This window comes from Stigmatopora nigra, chromosome 11 (assembly GCF_051989575.1).
Source record: "Stigmatopora nigra isolate UIUO_SnigA chromosome 11, RoL_Snig_1.1, whole genome shotgun sequence".
Lineage (NCBI taxonomy): Eukaryota > Metazoa > Chordata > Actinopteri > Syngnathiformes > Syngnathidae > Stigmatopora > Stigmatopora nigra.
The window spans coordinates 5,951,595-5,973,127 of NC_135518.1; the positions used below are offsets into that span (position 1 = coordinate 5,951,595).

General features: G+C 36.9%; 1 protein-coding gene across 8 annotated transcripts in view; it reads left to right on the forward strand.

Annotated features, from left to right (window-relative positions):
* LOC144203892 (ephrin type-A receptor 6-like) overlaps positions 1 to 21,533 on the forward strand; it is a 125,756-nt gene that overhangs the window by 33,278 nt on the left and 70,945 nt on the right. For 5 of the 8 annotated variants that reach the window (XM_077727472.1, XM_077727476.1, XM_077727474.1 and 2 more), the window contains exons 2-6: positions 2,240 to 2,317; positions 2,393 to 2,469; positions 2,619 to 2,912; positions 3,014 to 3,116; positions 10,520 to 10,584. In XM_077727472.1, the coding sequence (XP_077583598.1) occupies positions 2,805 to 2,912; positions 3,014 to 3,116; positions 10,520 to 10,584 (276 nt within the window). In that variant the 5' untranslated portion in view covers positions 2,240 to 2,317; positions 2,393 to 2,469; positions 2,619 to 2,804. Of the gene's footprint in view, positions 1 to 2,239; positions 2,318 to 2,392; positions 2,470 to 2,618; positions 2,913 to 3,013; positions 3,117 to 10,519; positions 10,585 to 21,087; positions 21,216 to 21,533 lie in introns of those variants that run through there. The other 3 variants (XM_077727475.1, XM_077727473.1, XM_077727478.1) reach the window with 3 other exon arrangements.

Sequence of the window (21,533 nt, forward strand, 5' to 3'; positions counted from 1 at the left end):
GATTGGTTGGCAGCTATGCAGGGTAGACGGATTGTGATGTTGATATATTTACAGTCACTGTGCTGACAGCGAGCTGTTCCTATATGCCTTGATTGACTGGGCCTCATCACAGCAGCCAGAATAGCTTTGTTTAACCCGGTGAGACGGCCGACGGTTTGCTTACTCACTCATGAGCTGCCCATGAAGATGAGGGGAAGACCTTCGATCTTGGCTGACATTGCTGGCTTGGCAGTCAATGAAGTTCAGTGGCGCACAGCAAGTGGCTGGAGATCATTTTGGGGAGACAAGATTTGTAAAGTCTGAGGAAATGCCGCATCAATGTTAGTGATTATATTTGGAATACAGGCATAATCCATTTTAACTTGTTAGTTGCCTTTAACGGCATTGAAAGATGCACATTAACAGCCAAGCCTCACAGTTTAATGAATTGAATATTTATTGTTGTCAGAAGGAGTTAAATGATTATTATAAATCACCAGGCATTTTCTACAATAGTTAAAAGTAATCCTAGTAGAGAGAATAACACACACAATTGTCACATTACTTGAATGCGATGAAAGTGATTTGACATGCTTCAAAACTATATTCAGACTAAATCGCACTTTTCGGACAAAATAAAAAGCACAAAAAGTGTCAAAAATTCCACTTTCGAAAAATGAAAGTGAGTGTTTTTTCATGGGTTTTGACTCACTCGGCAAGGGGATTATCTTGTTTACAAGCATTTTGGATCATGATGTACTGCCTCCTGCTGGAAAGCTGGTTTTAGTCGCATTTCATTAGTCCTCAAAAAAGATAACTCCGAACACCCGACAATTACTAAGAAAGTATTGAAATATTTAAATATTTATTACTGTATTTCTTGGACTATTATCTAAATCGCACTACAGTATAAATTAATAGTAAAACACAACAGTAGACACATGGGTACCAGTTAACATAACATCTTAACCGTTTTTTTTAGATAATTGTAACCTAAAAAATAAGACATAAGATGTTTGTGATCAGAATGAAAAAATAAAAGGTACACTCGAGTATAAGCCGCAGTCCAATTTATCTTCTAGAAAATATGGATAGCAATTCTGTCGAATTGCTGTGAACAGAGCTAAGAAATGCAGCTAAGAGTGAGTCAGTCACTACGCACTTTCCAAATTTTTGTTAAGTTTTTTCTATGTATTTGTACCTCATGTGCACTTCCTCCATTGGGTATTTCCATATAAACCCGTCTATAACCATTACTAACAGGATTTGTTTTTTAATTCAGTGAAATTTTGTCTGGTTATTTCAAATTGTATGAAAACAAGGTTCTCCCCCACAACTCCACTAGTTATATCGCTGCTTCATGGACTAAGGTTTCCGTACCTTCATTTCCCGCAACCCAGGATGACCTGAATACTGAGTACACACCGAAGCAGTACGCATGAATATTCTGAATACGCAGCAAAGCATGGACATACACTATTCCATCAATATTAGTTTATTAGTTATTAGTGTTTCAAAATTTTAGTGTCAAAGCAAACGTTTCATATCGGTAAAATCTCGTAAGATACTACCGAATAAAAACACTGAAATCTTGATTTCATCATAATTCTATGGCAGTTTCATACACGCCTCATGTTTTAATTTCAAACTAAATTCAAATGTGTTTTTTTTTTTTAAACCCGACAGGCCATCTTTGAACTCATTGGCGTCCATTCCATTTTGACTGAATGGGGACTCCCGGTTTAAATAAATTTGATGTCTATCACCATCAATTGCATGTAATGAGTTAAATACTATTACAGTTACATTACATGGGGCTGTAACCATTGTATATGTTGTTTTATTTGTAATTCAATTTAGTTTTGATTAAGGTTGTAATAATTTATATATTATTTATAAATATCAAATAAATTATGTCCATTAATTGCCAAATATAATTACTTATGCTCTATAATGGGTTAAATATAATTACTTATGCTCTATAATGGGTAAAGGGTCTGGACGGGTAACTTCACCAGTGAAATATTTGCAGGAAGTAAGTAATTGTTTTACGGAGGGTAAAAGGTTTTGGCTTCTAAATGAAGTATCTTTTGTTGTTCTTCCCGTCACTAGTATACATGCTTGACAATAGGGAAGGGGCGGCAGGGGGGTTAATTATCTTATTCATGCAAAGCATAGCCCCCCCCCCCACCCATTAAAAGAACGCTAGTTCATCTTAATTTTCATTGAAAAAATAAGTTAAGAATTTAACATTTTCCAGATTGTATGCAAAGGACAAGAGGGACATCCAAGATCCAAACCAGAGCCTAGATTCATACCCCAACTAAAGAAATACAAGGCAAGTGTGATTTTACCATTCTATCACTATGCTGCTGAGGCTATTTTTCTAGTGTAAAGTCATTTTTTTGTTTAGTTATTCAGGTTTGGTCAACGATTTTACTGTCATCCTATGGAAACCCTCCATAAATGTGCTCCCATTATGAGTACCTGGTACACACAAACGCACCCACACGCGCGCACACACCCACATTGCCTTGTCAGCTAACCCCCTCTAGTGCCGAGGCTCCTGTACAGATGCGGACAGTCTCCGTCGCCGCGTGCTTCATCACCTCCTGTCCTCCTCATCGTCATCTTTTCAGAACATCGCTCTCTGCTGCAGCGGTTTGGATGGGGGAAAGAGTGCCTCGGAATCCCCTGAACATGAACACGGACGCCATGTAGCCTGACAGCAAAGATTCCTGTGCAATGTCTCAAGTGATGCAATAACTTACAGCCGACAGGAAATATGCCAAGTTTGTAAAAATTGTCTTGTTTACGACTCATATATGGTTTGCTTTTTTTTTTTTTTTTTAAACTTACCTTTGGCACCTTTGTTGCTGCTCCACCTTTTAAAGGATGGATCCGGTGATGAGGAACAAAATGATTCTGACAATGTAAGCTGGAACAGCGAGTGGATCGGTGCTTTTTTTTTGGTGGAGCTCCCCGACTGACGCGCTTTCCCTCCCGGCCACGTTCGCGCTCGGCTCCGCTGCAGCCGGTGACTGATGTTGCAGCAGATATGAGTGTTGGACCAAGATTTGTCCCTGTTGCACTTTTTCTTGGAATTGTCCTCACTCGCTGTGGCCACTGCCATCAAGGTGAGATACTTTGACACACGCACTATTTCTAACATGTTCCTTGAAAAGATGCTACAGAAAAATGTTATTGAGGAAAAAAAAGAGGATGGCATTGTCCAAACTCAAATTTGTTTCATAGAAGATCCTTTCCCGAAATTAATTGACTAACTTTTGGATTGTGCCTATGATTTATTAATTGGGATGTATATAAATATAGACAACATATTTCAACTACGGTGTTACAACATATAAAAAATGTCAAAACTGACTTTTATTGTACTCTATATGGCCCTTTGCACTTTGAAATATAGTACTACATTTCTGTAACCCTTTATACGCCAAGTGACAATTGGAAATTGGGGGGGAAAGAAATAAATACGACAAAAATGACCTGTTATCTACATATATGGACATCAAACTGTAATATGTATTTTTAAAAAAATCAATTATCACAATTGTATATTTTTTATTATTTGTATATATATATATATATTTATAATTAAATACATCCACAAATGAGTAAAATATGAATAAAATAAATAATATAAACATAAATACACCATGGTTACAACATGCATTACGCTCTATAAAGTTATTTTCTCTTTCTCTTTGTATTTAACTCATTGCCCGCCAATGGTAAGGATTGACGACCAAATCATTTAAACTAGGAAGACTAGGCATGAATTCTCACCCTTCAGTGACATTGTATGTGCTAGTCGCCCAATCCTTTTGGACTGGAGGGGATTGACAACAACTCTCCGCTGCTATCCTCTCCCAATCAAAAAGGATTGGACATCTAGCGTCGTCTATATGGCTGCCAATTATTTGAGTGAGTCCCTTATAAAGGGTTACATTTTATCGTAATACACATAACAACATAACCAAGTATTTTTCACATCAGTTATTGGCAGACTATATTTTTACCTCCCTTCAGTCTGAATTGAAATACTGTGAGGTAAACCACCACCAAGTAAATGCTATAAGTCTTCACTTTTCATACTTTTTAGATGTATTGCTTGAAAAATTGCAAACATTAGGCAAAATATTGACAAATCTAGCAAAAAAAAAATCATAATGCAATGGTGAGTGTGGAAATCTAATCTCACTCTCGACATCATTGTCACCTGACAACCTGAAAACTGATATAATGATCTCCTAGTACAAGGGAGGATTGAATGACGAAAGCGTGAAATACTAGGTGTTTGTGATTGTGTCATCTTGCAAATATACTTCTGGCTAGGTGTGGAAGAAAACCCCATAATTGGTACTGGATGACCAACTGTTTTTTTTTTTTTTTTTAATTTCATTGATGACATTATTATCGTTGTTTGGAAAATGTAATATGTATGAGATCCACATGCTTGTTGTGTGTTTGGAGCTGTGTGAATATTATTGTACATGTGTGTAAAAGCGCCAACGTATGGTGTGAGTTCGAGAATGCATATGATAGCGTTCACACTCCCACACGTTTCCTATATGCGTGTCTGCTTTCTTTCTATTGAATGTGTATGTTGGTGTTCATTTTTATAAATAGAAAGCGTGCTTATAAATTTGAACATGTTATTCCAAGTATACTGCTTCCTTACGAAATACATTTTTTGTTTGGTTTTAGTTTGAGTTTTTTAACTACGCGGAATGAATGAATTCATGGTATTTGCTGGCTTCTTTGCTTGGTTTTCCATAATGACACTGAGACCTGTCACAACGGCTATTTCTTAGGCCAAGAGGTCGACTGAGCGTGAAAATTTGTGAAAGATCTCATCAAGGCTTTAGGCGGGAATCTTTTTCAAACGTCATTTTGGATTAGAGTGTTTTTATTACATTTCAGTTGTAAGTAACTATAGTAGTTATTTGAATAGGCATGTGGTAGTTTCAAAAATTGCCTCATAATGTGTTTTCATTGGCTTGGATTTTTTAAACGCGTGACTACAAATGAAAAAAATGCCTATATTCTTTCGAGGATAACATTAGGGACGAGCGTGCTAATTATTTATTTGAAAGTTTGTAATGCTGCTGATTGAGTGGAAACAATTGTTGACTAATTGCTTCTTGTGGCATAAGTGACAAATGCACTGCTTGTCTGCACTGTCAGCAATGTTGATTCAGTCTCAATTATAGTCCGCATGGCATTAGATAAGGCACTATTTCCAAAACATCATTTAGCCAAGGCACACATTTAGCTTAAGAAAAATCTTCTAGTATACGTCCAGACGAAAATAGCACAAACTCAATGACCAAAAAAAAAAAAGATAAATCTCTGATATCAATTAACGATGATATATCAGCTACTTTTAATACCATACCATTGTTCTCCAAGAAAGCCACGATCTATTTGTTGTTCATTCATTCATTTTCGACACCGCCTCTACTCGTCAGGGTCGCATGGGACTGGAGCTTAACCTAGCTGATTTCGGGCGAAAGGCGGGCTGCACACTAGACTGGTCGCCAGTCAATCGTAGGAAACACATAGAGACAGACAACAATTTGTACTCAAAATCACACCACCACCAAGTTGGAATTGATTCCACGCTGCCCATATCAAAGTCAGGCAAAATAACCCTTGCACCATCGGGTGGCCTCTATTTGTTTTATGAATTAATCTATATAGTGGGTATGCACATTTATGGGACATTTTAAATCTAAATGATGGATTAACTCGCCATCCTGTTACTGTAATGGTGTATAACATGCGGTACAATTAGAGTGTCTGTAGATAGTTTCTTTGGCGAATCTTTATCATCACAGTTTTGAAAATTTAAAGTTAAGTTGCACTTGGTCTGCTAACATTTCACACAGCAGTGTTATTTATTTTCAGTAAATTCCCCAAATATTAGGATTACCCTAAATATTCAAATAGGGTTTTTATTTTTATTTTTTTATCATTTACGTATTAATTATCCCGTATTATCAACCCATTTTAAATCATCAATGTATATAAACTGAATTAAGGTTTAGCTGTGTCAATATTCTAGAATAGTTCTTTTGACATGACAAATAGCTTTTTGGGGATTTTTTTTCTATGCAAATTTCAATGACTTGAAGTTGCACATCTGTGATTTAAAAAAAAAAAAAAAGCACCCGAGATATCTGAACAGAATATCTTTCAAAGAGAAAAACAATCTTTCATTAATTTACCTTATTTTTGCTCTCTCTGAACAGTGAAACTTTATAAATGAAATTCATTAACCTGATTCATTAAACTGGTAATCTGAAGATAAGGTCTTTGTCCCCTGGTTTCGACAGCACTGAGAATGTAATTGTTCTTCAAGCGAAAGAGTTTCAGGAATTAGAAGTCATTGATCTAATGCACCCTCACCCAATGTATGAGTCATTGGAAAGGTCTAACAGAATCTATGAGAAAAGTCTAAAGAAAGCCATAAATACATTTGGGAAATACACACAAAAATTCTTCCACTGTGCAACACCATGGCAAAGTGCAGACAATGACTCATTTTGCTATTATTGACATTTAAAGAGATCAAATTCAACACCTCTGTTTTTATTCTAAAATATTCGGTAAAACTAAAATTTGCTCGCCATTTAAGAGGAATTCAATATCTTTGAAATATATGACCTGAGTGACTATTTCAATTGTAAATGAAGGGGAAATGAGCTTGTCTATCATATATTATTTCAGAATGTTCAATACTTTTTAACAATATGAAACTGAATGGAAACAAATTTAAAATATATCACATCATGTCTTTCATCGTACCATGTTACACTCTATATTAAACTTCATGTGTATTTCTGTCTTAAGAATGTTGCTACAACACTAATGTAGAACTAATACTTTTTGATCACCAAGTAACTGAAAAGTGAGTATAGCACATTCTCTATGTGTTCCTCTGCTTTATTTATGTCCTTAACCTTGTTGATATTAGTGAAAGTTTTGGATCCCTTCTTACTTCATCTGTAGAACACTAAATAACACACTAAATGTATACATTTATTTAGCCACCCATTTGGAAACAGTAAGCTATACTTATCATTTTAATTCATTTTGCCATTATTATTTGATAGTCGATTAATCACTTCGAGACTGACATCCTAATTTTGGAGGTTACTAATAAAAAATACAATAAAATAAGATATTTTTTCCGTCTGGTGACGCAGCTTCATGGGCAGGCTACCCTGCCATTCAAACCATAGTAATAAAATAAGAAATACAAATGATCAAAACTAATCATAGCTTAACTAAAATATCCTCATGGCAAAACAGTCAGTTTTTCTCTAAATTTGGTGACCTCCTACTTTTTCTTGCCAAATGAGTGCTATGATTGCAGGTTTGAAATTGAGGACTTGAGGGGATATTTAAAGCCATTCCGTACAAGTTCTCATGAGGTACACAAGCTGTTAACATTCTTTTTAGTGCGTGAAAGTCATCTATTTGCATGTAGGCCATACTTTCTCCTCGACCCATTACTCAAAAAATACAATAAATGTTGTTTGACTCACACATTTACTCTAGACTCTCAGCCAGTATGGCAGTTTTTAGGATAATACAAATTTAAGACTCTATAAGACTCTTTCGACACATATACTACTATTTCAGGATGTTTGCGAGGGATGCGAGGGCTCCAGGACAGACAAGCGATGTCATCATTCTACTGGAGCTCCATTTATTTGTGAGTTGGCCGGCTCATGTTCTATTTATATCAACCAGTTGAAGTCCCGGTGGACTGCCGGCTCCAGGCAGGGTCTGTGGGTGCCCTCCTGAAAGATAACTCTATAGAGGATACAGCAAGAGATTGATGGATATATATTGTATATTGGGGCAGATCTAGTGCATACTGTTGAAGTCATTTAGAACTACAAGTGTGGACACATACATTCCACTACATGTCTATGATTAGTATATACACACGGCAGGGTCTAATGCTCAGTTCAGATTGTATTATTATTATTATTTTTGCTAAATCTGATATTTTTGGTGTGTTTAGCAAAAAGTTAATACTCATGACTTGCAGTGTGACTGAATGAGGGTGCAATATTACATTCCACATTAGGTCTTGCAGTTTAGCATGTACCAAACAGGAATATTCATTTTTTCAAAGTAAATATAAATAAAGACATTATGCAAAAGATTTTTTATTGTATTGGATCTGCGTCTAGATTCTGTGGGTAAGCGGAGCGGAGTGGAGATGTATGCAGCTGGTATTGTGAAACGAGTGATTGCCGCGATTGCTTATTCACATGTGTTGTTTGTTATATCGAATGTTTGTTTAGTTTTATGTATTAACAGTGCTGATGTAGTTACATACAAGGATCCATTTCTGTTGTATGCTAGGAGGGAGTGGGGGCGGAAGTAGTCACTTACTCGACATTTTGTGTCAAGACTATTCAATAAACCGAACATTATATATTGTATACTATAGTCAATGAAGTATGTACTTTGAAATAGCCAAAGAACTTTCAATATTTAACCACATTTTAAATTAGTCACAAGTAGACATCGTATACATTTCAAGTGGGAGGCTTAGAAGTGAATGAACATTGGCACTTTCACTATCATTCCTCTCAGTTCAAACCAGAAGGTGCAAAAATTTACAAATGGATTCCGGTCCCCTCTCCTCAAATTATGAGTGTTGTGCCTTGTATTTTTCGGATGCATTTATTCAAAGCGTGAAAGTGCCCACAGTGGGATGTGAGCAACCCAGCCAACTTTGAGTAATCAGGCTATCCCCTTGGGAAGATACTGGGCAGGTATGAAGCACAAAGTGGCCTAATGATGCCCAATTAAACCATTGGCATTTGCCAGCTAGTCTGTTCAGCCTGACAGTGGCCCTGACATGACATTCACAGGCATGCGAAGATAGAGAAAGCGGAGAATCCTCAAAATCTGACCACCTTTTTAAACCATGCTCAAATTACAGAGAGGACAAACGTAAAATACATTCTGCATTAAACTTTTCATGCCACACTGAATGCGAAATCAATGATTAATCAATATCATAATGTTTTAGGACATGTGTTTTCAAATGGATCAATGCTCATTTATGGAGCAGATAAAATGTTTAATGCCTGCTCACTGCTTGCAGTTTTCAAGGCTATTTAGAACTTGAGTCTAAAATGACTTATGAATAAAATGTTCTGTTTCATTAAACTGCTACAATTAGGCAACAATTAGCTTCTAAAAAGAAGTGACTTGAGAGTTGCCACTCTTACTTTAGTTTCACCTCAAAAGGTATTATATTTTCAATATTTTCATGCCTACTGAATATATATATATATATATATATATATATATATATATATATATATATATATATATATATATATATATATATATATATATATATATATATATATATATATATATATATATATATATATATATATATTTGACTGTGGCTTTTTATAAGATGCTAGGATAAGTCTGATATGAACTTCTAAAGTATATTTGCGATGTTTTTTTTATGCCAACAAGAAAGAGAACTGATGAAAATCTTGCTGAGCAGATGCATACAAGCTCTATGAGAACTGACGTAAAAATTTTCAATTTTCCTCCAGTCTTGTCAGAGATCTCCACAGAGATGTTGATGTCAATTTCTTTCTTCCTGAGCATAGCAATTTATAAATGATAATAATGTATACATTGCCAGGTTATTTGAAGTGATGTCAGTTGCATGATTGTAGGTCCCTAAGTGTAATGATTATATGGATGGTGTTATACAGAGAAAATGTTGTCACTTACAGAATAGAGTGTCAGTACAAATTGCACGATTCCTTCACACTGTAAGTGAACTTTTTAAACAACAGTAAAAATGCTGTTATTTGCCAGAAGTATGTGTAAATGTGTGTGTGTGCATCTAAGTGTGTGGGTGTCTTTATTAATGTAAAACCTGTTTACACTCCTATTTATGTACTTTACATTCAAAAAAATGATAAAAACTCTGTAATATGTGATCTTTCATTCACAATGGTAGAAAATGCATTTAATTTAATGTTGGGGGCCATGCAAAAAGATGACCCCAGGCCATTAATTCTACATTAACCGTGCTTTAGGTATTTCAGTTTAAGCATTGCGTTTATAATGCATTTCTCACAACAGACAGTATTACAATCACAAGGTTTGATTCCAGTTCGTTTGCTTTTTATCTCAGGCGCACAGTAAAGGGAGCATATATTGTTGCTGAAAATGACTAAAACCGGTGAATAGCAAGCAATGGAATCGACTGTTGACAACAATTTGAGGGCAATCTATCAGTCCCAAAATTGTGTGGCAAGTGGCAAGACTGTTGTTCCCAGCATTTGTGTTGCTACACTGATAAATATTCATCCAAGAAAACTCATTTCTGTTATGATAAAATGCCTAAATGAACATGTTTATGACTGATATTTCAATTTCCGGAGTGAAAATTGAACTTTTGTGCGCTGACAGATGGATAATGTGTGGATTTCCACCCTCTTTTTCATTTCAGTTGTGCTGCTGGATACAACGTCTGTGCTTGGAGAGCTGGGATGGAAGACATATCCTGTGAATGGGGTAAGAACTGTGTGACCAACTATTATTACCGTTTCTGTATTTACTCTCCATCATGTTATTTATTTATTTTTTTGCAACTACCAGATCGATTTCAGTGACTGTCACATGTACATCTTTGTTTTCGGTCAAACACCTCTGGCCTCATGGGAAATAAGCTTACTTGGAAACAAATAATGAGATAAGGCCTCGCAGGAGGTTTTTATAATGTGGTTCAATATTTCCTTGTCAATTTCTTTTGTCATGTCACATTATGGTAACACCTCACTTAAATGTGAATCGGTGGAAAATAAATTGGGTGGCAATAAGTCCAAACGTCCAGCTGCGGCAGCTGTAATAATGTCACATTCTCAAACTAAAGTATACATATATGCAGCCTCTACAAAAAAGCATAGCAATGCTGAGTGAATAAAATTTCACTCTTCATCTGGACCTCATTTCACCTTTGGTTTTCAGTGCTTCAATACAAGAGAAAACGATTGCATGAGCTATGCTTTGCACTGTATTTATGACAGCCGACCACTCAATAAGAGTATTTTTATTAGTCATGTTGCCTCAAGCAAAATAGCAGCATCCTACCTGGTTAAAAATGAAAACCAAGTGTGATAGCAACTGATGGAAGGTATTAGTTCATTGAACTAAAAATACTAATAACGAGGAGTTTTTTGATAAGCCAGATTTATACCTCTACCAATAGGTGAAACTTAGGGAATGGAGATATTATGTATTCGGTCCCACGTCTGTTTCTTTTCAAGAAATATTAGAAAAATGGACAGAAGATTATTCTATTTTGATTTTGGATTGGCAACAACATTGTGCAAAAAAGCATGTTTGAAAATGCAAAGAATATTTTTCCCAAATCTGTAAAACCACACACACATACTTGGACGATCCACTTAAATCATCCTCTTCTAGTGAATCCCTGAGTTTTTTCTTTTACCTCTTCGTGCTTGTCCCTCTCCATGCATGGGCCAAAGTAAGCCATATCAGGGCTATGGGGATGATTACATCATGTAGGTCGTGGTGACATCCATCCTGAGTATTGAGAAAAGGCTAGGGGTGGCCTTTGCCTCCACGATTAAGCTGTCAGCCCTCTCTCCTCCTCACTCATCCACTATCCACGGATTTAACATTAATATTTAAGGCATCAAGGTGAGAGGGCCTGAGGGAAGGTGTGAAAATCTTGGGAGGTAAAATAGTTTAAATCCCCTTCTTTTCCTGGAAACCAGCAAGAGGAAGTCAATCCCCACCATATTAGGCACAGCCTGGTATCAGGTGGCTGAGTAAGCCATCTTGTAGCTGCCAGCCAGGGATGGACCACTTGTAGTTTGAAATATCAAATACAGCTCTATAATCAAAGACTCTGCTCCACTAGAAGAAAGGAAACTAGTATTGTTAATCCTAATTAGTTGTATGAAAACAATTACAATACAATATTTGTTTGAGACAACAAACAGGCCCTGAGGCGGGGGGTCCCCTGAATCGCAGGTAGTGTAAAGGTAGTATGAACAAAAATTGAGTAAGAGCTAAATTGAAGAAAATGGTGTTCTAGAGGTGAGTAGAGTGTAGGGTAGACTTATGAGTTTGATACTTCAGATTGAGGGTGTGATGATGAACATTGTTAGTGAGTATGCTCCACAGGTAGGCTGTGAGTTAGAGGAAAAGGAGAATTTTTGTAGTGACTTAGATGAAGTGGTTCGAGAAGAGATGAAATAGTGACAGGCAAGTTTGGCATTCAGGACAGCATCCTAGAAGGTCAGATATGGTTGGTATTTGCTAAAAAGGATGGCAATGGTAATGGTTAACACCTACTGCAGAAGAAACTAGACACTTAAGGTGACATAAGAGTGAAGTGATGAATACACAGGTAGACTACATGTTGTGTTAAAGAAGCAGCTTAAAGGGGTTTGGTAACGGTAAGGTCATTGTATGAGAGAGTGTATAGCCAGCCAACGTAGGCAAGTTGTGTGTAAAATGACTGAAGATTAAAGAATGAAGGCAAAGCAGAGGATTAAACTGCTAATTATTTTTAAAAAGGTGTGTATTATAGGCGATTGATTAATATTAAAATATAGCACATCAAACCAACATGTCATTGTACTCAGGATTCTCTTTAAACGATTCTTTTATTCTTCATTTTAATGCCTTTTAATTGTTAACTCGGCATGACATGACTAACATTTGAAAAAAAAATTAAAAGCAACACAGAAACATACTCCAATGATGTGAGTTCAGGGACAAGACTTGGTCAAATTGGAAGGCATTTTCTTAAAGGCTGTTTTCTCAAGAATTAAGGCGCTGCTCTCAAACAATGTGCATCTTTCATCTTAGACATTTTCTGCAACACTCGGGTTAGACCAGAGAAAATAACCTCGCAAAAGCTGAGAGACCGAATAGTTTTTTGAAGGACGCTGACATGATTTTCCTTCTGCATATTGAGTGAAGGCCGGCAATGAAAAAAAGAGGAATAATTTTGTAACGCTCAGCTTCCCCTGACGGAGATTTTGAAAAAGGTATGATGATTTAGCACGGCGGCGTTCATCCCAGTGACCTCTGCCATAACTGGGCTTAAGCAGTAGCGGGGGATTCCTTAATTGGCTTGTTTCTTTTCAGGGACACACCGGGGCCGATAGTTAATGTGCTCCCATTCACTATCCCTCTGACAGCAGAACATACTCGGACAGCTTTTTGGGCCAACCATCACTATGTGAGAAGCAGAAAAGAGACGGGTGGGCGGTACTAGAGGGTGTTAATGTTAGGTTTTGTTTTTTCTTAGGTTTTTTCAAAGTTTTATCCATGAGTCAATCAAAAAACTTTAAAAAACTGATGTCATATTATAAAGTGATCAAAATTATATTTTACTTTTAAGAGAAACACAAAACTGTAGTTTTTCTGAAGAAATTACTTGTCATTGATAATGAGAGGGAATTTATTTAACATAGAGGACTAATGACTAGATGCTCATATTTTGGTGCCATTAAAAGCAATAGACGTCCAATTCAATTTGATTTCAATGTATTTAGTTCACAAGAAAATACCCCCCAAAAAAAGCGCAATAAAGTTGTAAATCATAAGGTTTTATATATATTTATTAATATATATATATATATATAATCATGTCAGCGCTAGTTGACAGACGTAATGTCCATCTGAAGGAAAAGACAGCTACCATTTGGCCAAAGACAAAGATGAGTTTGCCAACTATGGGACAAGGCTGTTTACCAACATTTGGTAGGTCCAAAAAATGAAAGACTTGAGTAATAGCACTGATAGTTTTCTATTATATTCTAATTCATAGGTTTCCTTCAGTTCCTATATCTTTGCGCTGTGGAACATCTTGTCATGTTTCAGCTATTATGTGTGGTTGATTCAAACAGGATTTGTCTCTGCCGCTGCCTATATTGCCAAGTAATAGCCTGCACCTAGCAGAGCAATCACAGCGCTCCATCAAGCGCTGACACATCCATTTGTCTCACTCTTTGTGGACCGAGAGAAAAGCAAAGAAAGATACTCGCAGCCGTGACTTTTATTGTATTTTGATTACTTAAGAGAACAAAATGCTCAATCTTCACCTGTTGTATTGTTTTAAAGCAGACATGTCAGGCCACCAACAAAATGCAATGTGATGAAAATCCAAGCTGGCACTTTCAAATGGGAGAGGAAAAATGAAAATACTGCAAACCAAGATTGATTGATGCCACACTGACATTTTACACCTACTGATCAATATAATCAATGAAAGACAAGCTTATGGACACATAAATGATACATTATCACTTGTAGACATTGTCATAAATATATATTTTTTTACCAATCTCAGGAATTATCTGATCAAATGAAGTGTTGTTTTTGTAATGTTTTATGACACACTTTTAGTGCTGTTCTCATAGTTTTATTTTATGTCCAAACTCAATAAATTAAACCCGGAAGGCAATCTAAAGATAAGTACCTTTGTGCAATCAATGTGAAGTGGTTTGCTGAGGGCTGGCACTTTTGTATGACGGCTCTAACATGCTGTAATGCAAGAGAGAAACATCTTGTTTCCTTCTCAGCTCACCACCATAACTTCTTCCAGACCCTGCCCTACATGATAGAGTGGGTCAGTGTATTTGGGGTCAGAGCGTGTTGTCTGTTAGCGGGATAACATTTCACTATAGGGCCGAACGGTTCGTCTGGCAGGCTTTCTAAAATGCACTTAACATATTATATACTCAGAAGATGCTGAGAGCTGTCCTTGCTCTCTACTGGTGATGTTATACCTCTGGCTTAATTGATCGTATAGACCAGACAAACCAATATTGTCTGCATGCATTTCCAGTCAGGCTGGATGAGCCCCTGCGTCCTGGAGTCTGGTGGCTTTGGCCGGAATAGACAGAACTCCAAATTCCACTCCAAAGACAGCAAGGCATCACTGGATAGTGCGATCTGTGCTTGGCCAGTCGGGAACATCAACAGCAGCAGTCATAACTCAACGTAGGATGATGGCCGCAAGAACAGTTGAAAACGGGGGTATTTTTGTGTTACTGCTTGGGCTCAACCTCTACCATTTGACTGCCTCTCACTCACAGCTCCTTTCTCTGGCCCAGCAACGATTTGGTTGTTCAATCAGTACCCGTTTTCAACCTCTTGAGCCTGTGCTTATTTGGTTGAAACAGAAAGAACCAGTGCTGACCTAACCACTAGCCCAGAGTGAGCAGCAGCTTGATAAAAAATGATTAATAATGGCCACAATGCTACCTACAACAAATGTAAGTTCAATACCCCTGCAGTACAACACTGGTTTAGTCACCACAAGATCTTTTTTTTCCCTATGAACTACTTTTTTACTAGTGCTGAAACATTGTCACAAAGAATCTGACTTGACTGAAATATAATTAAAAGGCAGTTGTTCTTAAATGTGAATTTCCCCATAGTCAGATAATATCAGCATTATTCTTCTATCACCATGTTGTAGAATTTGGGTCTCATAGCAGTGAGTGTATTCTATAAAAGGCTCTATGTCTGTCTACAGTCTTTAAACTGTGTCAGAGTAGCAAGTTCTATAAGGTTCAAAAGAAAATGTTACAACAAAAGATTGCTGTTCTGCCGAGTTACTCTAAAATGAAAAAGTAATGAAACCAAAGTTCCCTAAAATAAATGTTTTTTGTTAGTGTTTCTTCATGTTCTCGATGATTTGAATTTCAAGTAACCCAAAAACCATGCAACTTTAATTATTTCATTTCTAATGATTTTCTGCCATTTTCAGATTTTATCATCTTCCACTTTTGGGATTTTGTGTATTTTTTCTCCCTGAAGAAACTCCAGCCATTTTAGACACCAACAATTTTTGTTTTGGGTTTGCTTTTGGCAGCTATTTATCTCTGTCTCTGTCCTTGTTTGTCTGCCAACGCCACATCATCTTTTTTCTCTTTGTTTTTATTCCATCTCTGGCTTTCTTTCTTACAGCCACTTCTCAAAACTGAGTGGCAGGTAGTAGAAACACAACGACACTATGGTGTTGATTCGTTTGTGCTATCCTTTCAAAACACAGCTTCATTCAGATGCACTTTGATGATATGTAATAAGGTTACACTTATACAAAAATGTGTATTCAAAAACTAATAACTTCACTAATTGACTGTCATTGACTGTGACCGACAAAACAAAAGTTACCTTTTAAATTGAACATTTTTACATTGGCCACACATCAACAACCAATTGTTCTAACAGCTTTATTATTTCACGAGAGGTAGTACTGCGCAAAAACGTTTTTCCACCTGGGATGCAGTCTCATATCAGTTTTTCTTCTTTTTTTTTTAATGCCAACACCATTAACATTCACAAGAACCCCCAAGGAAGATTTTATTAAGATACATTAATCCTTTTTGCTTGGAACATACAAAATGGATAAATCAACTTTTAATTAATGTTATGTAATGACCATGAGTATTTCTACAGCAAAACTCTATCCGGGAAGCCCACTCTTATCTAAACTGTATCGTTGCATCCGCTCTTCAACTGCGTTTGCGTTTATGTTGCACCACTGTGAGCAGCCATTACTTTGATCTCACATCAGTCAAAGGCCGCTGAGCAGACTTTGACAGTCTTGCCTCTGCATCTCTGGCAAAAATAGATAAGTAAAACAACTGTCTCTTCCTTCCCATTTTCCCACTCATAGCTTTTCCCTGGGCAAAACTTCTATTGTCTGTATTGGGTCAAATGAGGAGTCAATCAGTTTTAATCAAATGAATTGAATAATACTAACATGATTGTTTTTTCTGCATAAGACATTTGTAATGGAAACACTATGAGAAGAGCAGTCAAGTGAGTCATTTTGATTGATAAGGTAAGCAAACACTGACATTTGATTTGTGGAAGTGTCGGGAAAATGTAACCTCAGCCAACATGTACAGACTCTCAAAAAACAAAACTGACACAGGGTTTGGTTGCAAGCTAGCTAGATTATGCCTAAAAATGCATCCAATCATCTCATAACTTGGTTGCTTTAGAGTGGCTTGTTGTCTACTTTGAGTGCATGCATGTCAAGCAGAGAAAGACAGGAAACACTGTAAGGGATATTAAAACATGAGTTACAAAACACAGCAAAAGATGACACTGCACCTGCTAGTAAGCAATGTTTGGCCACAGCCATTTTTCTTCGAAACTCATGTGGATTAGTCATGTAAAATCCTCTTATTTTCAATAAGTGTGGAAAATATTTGACTGATGGTATCAGATTCTTCCTACATATTACTAAAAACTAAATTGTCTGCTATTCAGAGAGCAAAGAATTTCCCCTTTATTATTGAGTGTGACTGTTTTGCTTTGTTGAAATCAATATAATCCTGATAGGTGGTCTTGCTCATTGCCCTCGGCTTGTGACAGTTACTCAGCAGCGTCCGGCCTTCTGGTTTCTTTCCTTGTCTCTATTGTCTCTGCATGAAACCGAAACTCAGACAAAGACGTACCCGTGGGACGCAGTTTAAATAATAGCGGTCTTTTCTCAAGGGTGGAACAGGGGAAGCCAGTTGGCAGCTTCAAACAAAAACATAAATAGACATTCAGGATTGAAAATGAAGCCAAGACTATTTTTTTATATGTGAGCATGGCCGGCATTGACTTTAAGAAGAAATACTTTGAATGGATGGAAGCCTGTGTGTATCTTACGATAAGAAATGCTTTTCAATACCATGATACCATATGCCAAAGCAAACATCATTAATACACAAGTCGAATCTTCATTTGACACGAGCGATTTGGGATATCCCCTGCCAGGTGCCCAGAGATGGCTGAGCTAGGCTGCAGCACCCCCTACGGCACTTGTAAGAATAAGTGGTTGAAAAAAATGAATAAATATTAACTCATTGGTAGCTATTGACAATGTTAGACATCCCATTCATTTGACGTTAGTGGGCTGGCATTGATGAGCAAAAATTCATTCACTGCCACCCTCCCTCTTAAAATAGTTTGGATGTCTACTAGTGATAAAATCACAGCAGAAGGATGAGATGTAAACTCCACAAAGGAAGTTCCGAACCCACCTGGGATTTAACCTTTGACCATCAATAGTTAGGAACTGAGGTTTTGGTATATCTGGTTTATCTTTTCTACATTGTGCAATCACAAAACCATGCAGGATGCTTCCACAACAAGTAAATAAAAGGGAAATGATTAATGGGCTGCAGCTAAAATGATTCTGTTTTTGAGGGAGGATTTATTGCATGTCATTAATCTGATAGGTTTTACATGCCCAATGATACTTGACAGAATTGTAATGCTTTTGTTCCCATTGGGGATTATTATCTTAGATTTAATACCACTATCAAAATACAGATGGCGTGTGAAAATTTGAAGGTTTTTTTGAGTAAATGGTTTTGCATAGAATATTGTAGAGCCCTTCTACTGAAACAAAAACTTCACATTTGCTCAAAATATAAGTTCCAGCTCAACAGTCACTAAAAGATCGTATGGATGGGCTGAACTCTTATCTTCAGTGCCATTTAGAAGATGGCTGAGGCCTTGACCAACCACGTGTCAGTTATGTGAGAACGCTCTTGAGATCACCATGGGGATGACTGATCGCTGTTCTGGCTCCACCCTGCTGGCTAGCCATTTACGGTGATGGATGTAGGAATGAGAAGAGCGCAGGGTCTTTTGGATTTCATTTGCTCGCTGCTGTTCACTTGCCATTATTGATTTAAGGGTGTACTGGTAATAGGTAGAGGGACACAGCTCTGTGTGTGTGTGTGCGTACGTGTGGGCACCTGTGAATGTTTGTGGTCGTAGGAAAAGGTGATGTATTGATAAGCAGGATCCTTAGTGCCATATCATCATCACATTCATAACAGAATTAGGCATTCCATTGCCAGTATGGATGTTGGGCATGTTGGATCTTGATTTTTTTTAAATATATATGTAATTGTATTTGTTTTTCTTATCAGAATTGCAATAATGTATACTCAGGATAATTGTAGGTTAATGTCACTATTAATATATTTTCCAAACAACGTAGTCTCACAAGGGTGACATGGCTGATACCACCCTGAATTGGTGGCCAATCAGTCACAGGGCACAAAGAGACAGACAATCGTTCACGCTCACACTCATAACTAGGAGAACTTTAGAGTATTCAACCAACCTACCCTGCATGTTTTTGGGATGTGAGAGGAAACCCCTGAGAGAACATGCAAACTCCACGCAATGAGGATTGTAGGTATGAAGCATCGACCCCAGAACGGGGAGGCCGACACCTTAACCACTCGCACCCCAGGCTCTCCGATATCTTTTGGATTAAGCAGTAAAGAAAACTATTTCTCTTTCAACTTTAGATTTAATTGATTTACTGCCTTTGAAGGCAATTGACGTCCAATATATATGGACGCTCATACTTTGGGGCAATTTAGAGTGTTCAATCATCTTAACCTGCATTTTTTGGGATGTGGGAGGAAACCAGACTACCCATAGAAAACCCACTGAAGCCCAGGCAGAACATGCAAACTCCACACAGTGGGGACCGACGTGGGATCAAACCCTTGACCCCAGCCAGAACTGTGAGGCTGATGCGTTAACTACTCACCCTCCGGCCCGCCGAGTTATGAATTTTAAAATAATTTTATGGAAATGGTATGTTACAGAAACTATCCATAAATGCCACATTGCATATTTTTTTTGGAATATTTCTAATGAATGAAAAGATTAGCATCGTGATAATACTGTCAGGTTTTAAATAATGTATCTCTTAAAATAAATTCAAATTGCCCTTCCTTGCTTCAAGTGTTTGACATTTTGACAAATATTTCTATCAAGTATAGTGAATCATCTTTTTAACATATTAATGGTTTTCATCTGACAAGTATACAAGGTCACAGAAAAACATCTTTGCCTACTGACATTGGTTGAGAGGTGTTTATACCCGGAATAGATCATCAATCTGCTGCCTGGAAACTATTTAACTTTTCACACAGGGAAAATTTTTAACCTTGTAATCAAAATCTTACAATAAAATACCAATTTAAAACTAAATGTAAATTATTATCAATAACAAAACCTAATAAACACATAATGTTTAAAGATAAATCAGTTAACTAACATTTGTCATTCTATTTGTAGTATCTAGAATGACGTAGTACATAGGCAAATTGTACAAATACATTGTAATGTTTCCTAAGGTCAATTTCAGCAATATGATACCTGATATCTGATTTATTAATTAAGCAATAGTTTGGAAAAAAGGGTGAGGGCACTTTAGGCCAGAACTTTACTTCAAAATGTTCTATTTAATGTGTTGTATTTTTTTGTACACACACCCACACACCCATGCACAACCCCTCCCACCACACACGCCATCTTTATTGTTTTTCTCATAAAGTCACAGAGCCGACATGAAGTTCCCCAATGAGTGCTCACTCTTCATCCATCTCCCTAATACCCATTACTGAACAAGTATGTGTGGGTGGGTGTTTCCACGGATGTGCATTCTAAAGGTGAAAGTTTTTCATCCATCACAGAGGGAACAAGCGGTGAATAAAAATATCTCAATCGCAGTAACAGTAACACACACATCAGTGGTTACGTATGTACGGCAAAGAAAAAGAGTGAGTAAAGAAAGCACCAGGTCAACACATGAGTTATAGGAATAGAAGGATGAGATGGAGGAGAGAAGCTGATAGATTAGAAATGAAAAAAAATGCATAATAAAATGCATACCAAGACCAGCACTTACGTACGATACACATCATCAGATACAATTGTAATCATGTAACTTTATTACTAAGTTTGTAAAAATCATTTAAACATTTGCAGGGCCCTCATTGAACTCATTGGCTGTCATTGACTGCCCATGGCATTTTGACTGGGAATTGGCAAATTATTAATTCATTATTCATCCACCCAAACCAGTGTAAGTATATTATTTGTCTTGATTTTCACATGGATCCTATTGTGATTTTTGTCGTCATGGTTACACATGCATGTCACTTCCCCTTGTTTCTTATGTGTTTGACCAATCAGATGCCTCTCATGTCACCAGCCTGTTTCTCATTGTCTCGTTACACCCTTTTTTTTGTATCAGATCTGTTTTTTCCTTTAGCTCTTGTTTTGTTGGTGTCAAGTCTTATTTGGTTTCTGTGCCGTCATCTCTATGATTGATTTTTACGGTAAGCTGAATTTGATTCCCTGCTTATGGTTTGCTTTTTACATTTTTTGTCTGTAGTCGATTTAGGAATTTTTTTACATATAATATATTCAGTTCACCACTCTTCCCTGTGTGGTTTTCCTTCCTACACTCAGTTCTTCACCTACACACTTCTCACTTAGGACCAAATAAAGGGGTTAAGTCAAATGTCATTCATTTCTGCAACCAGTAACACCCAAATCAAGAGAAAGTTACAAAACTTTTACCTTATTTTAGCCATCTAAGTATATAGTTTTTACATGTCATGTTCTTATTTTTCTTATGCATGTTTATGTATTGA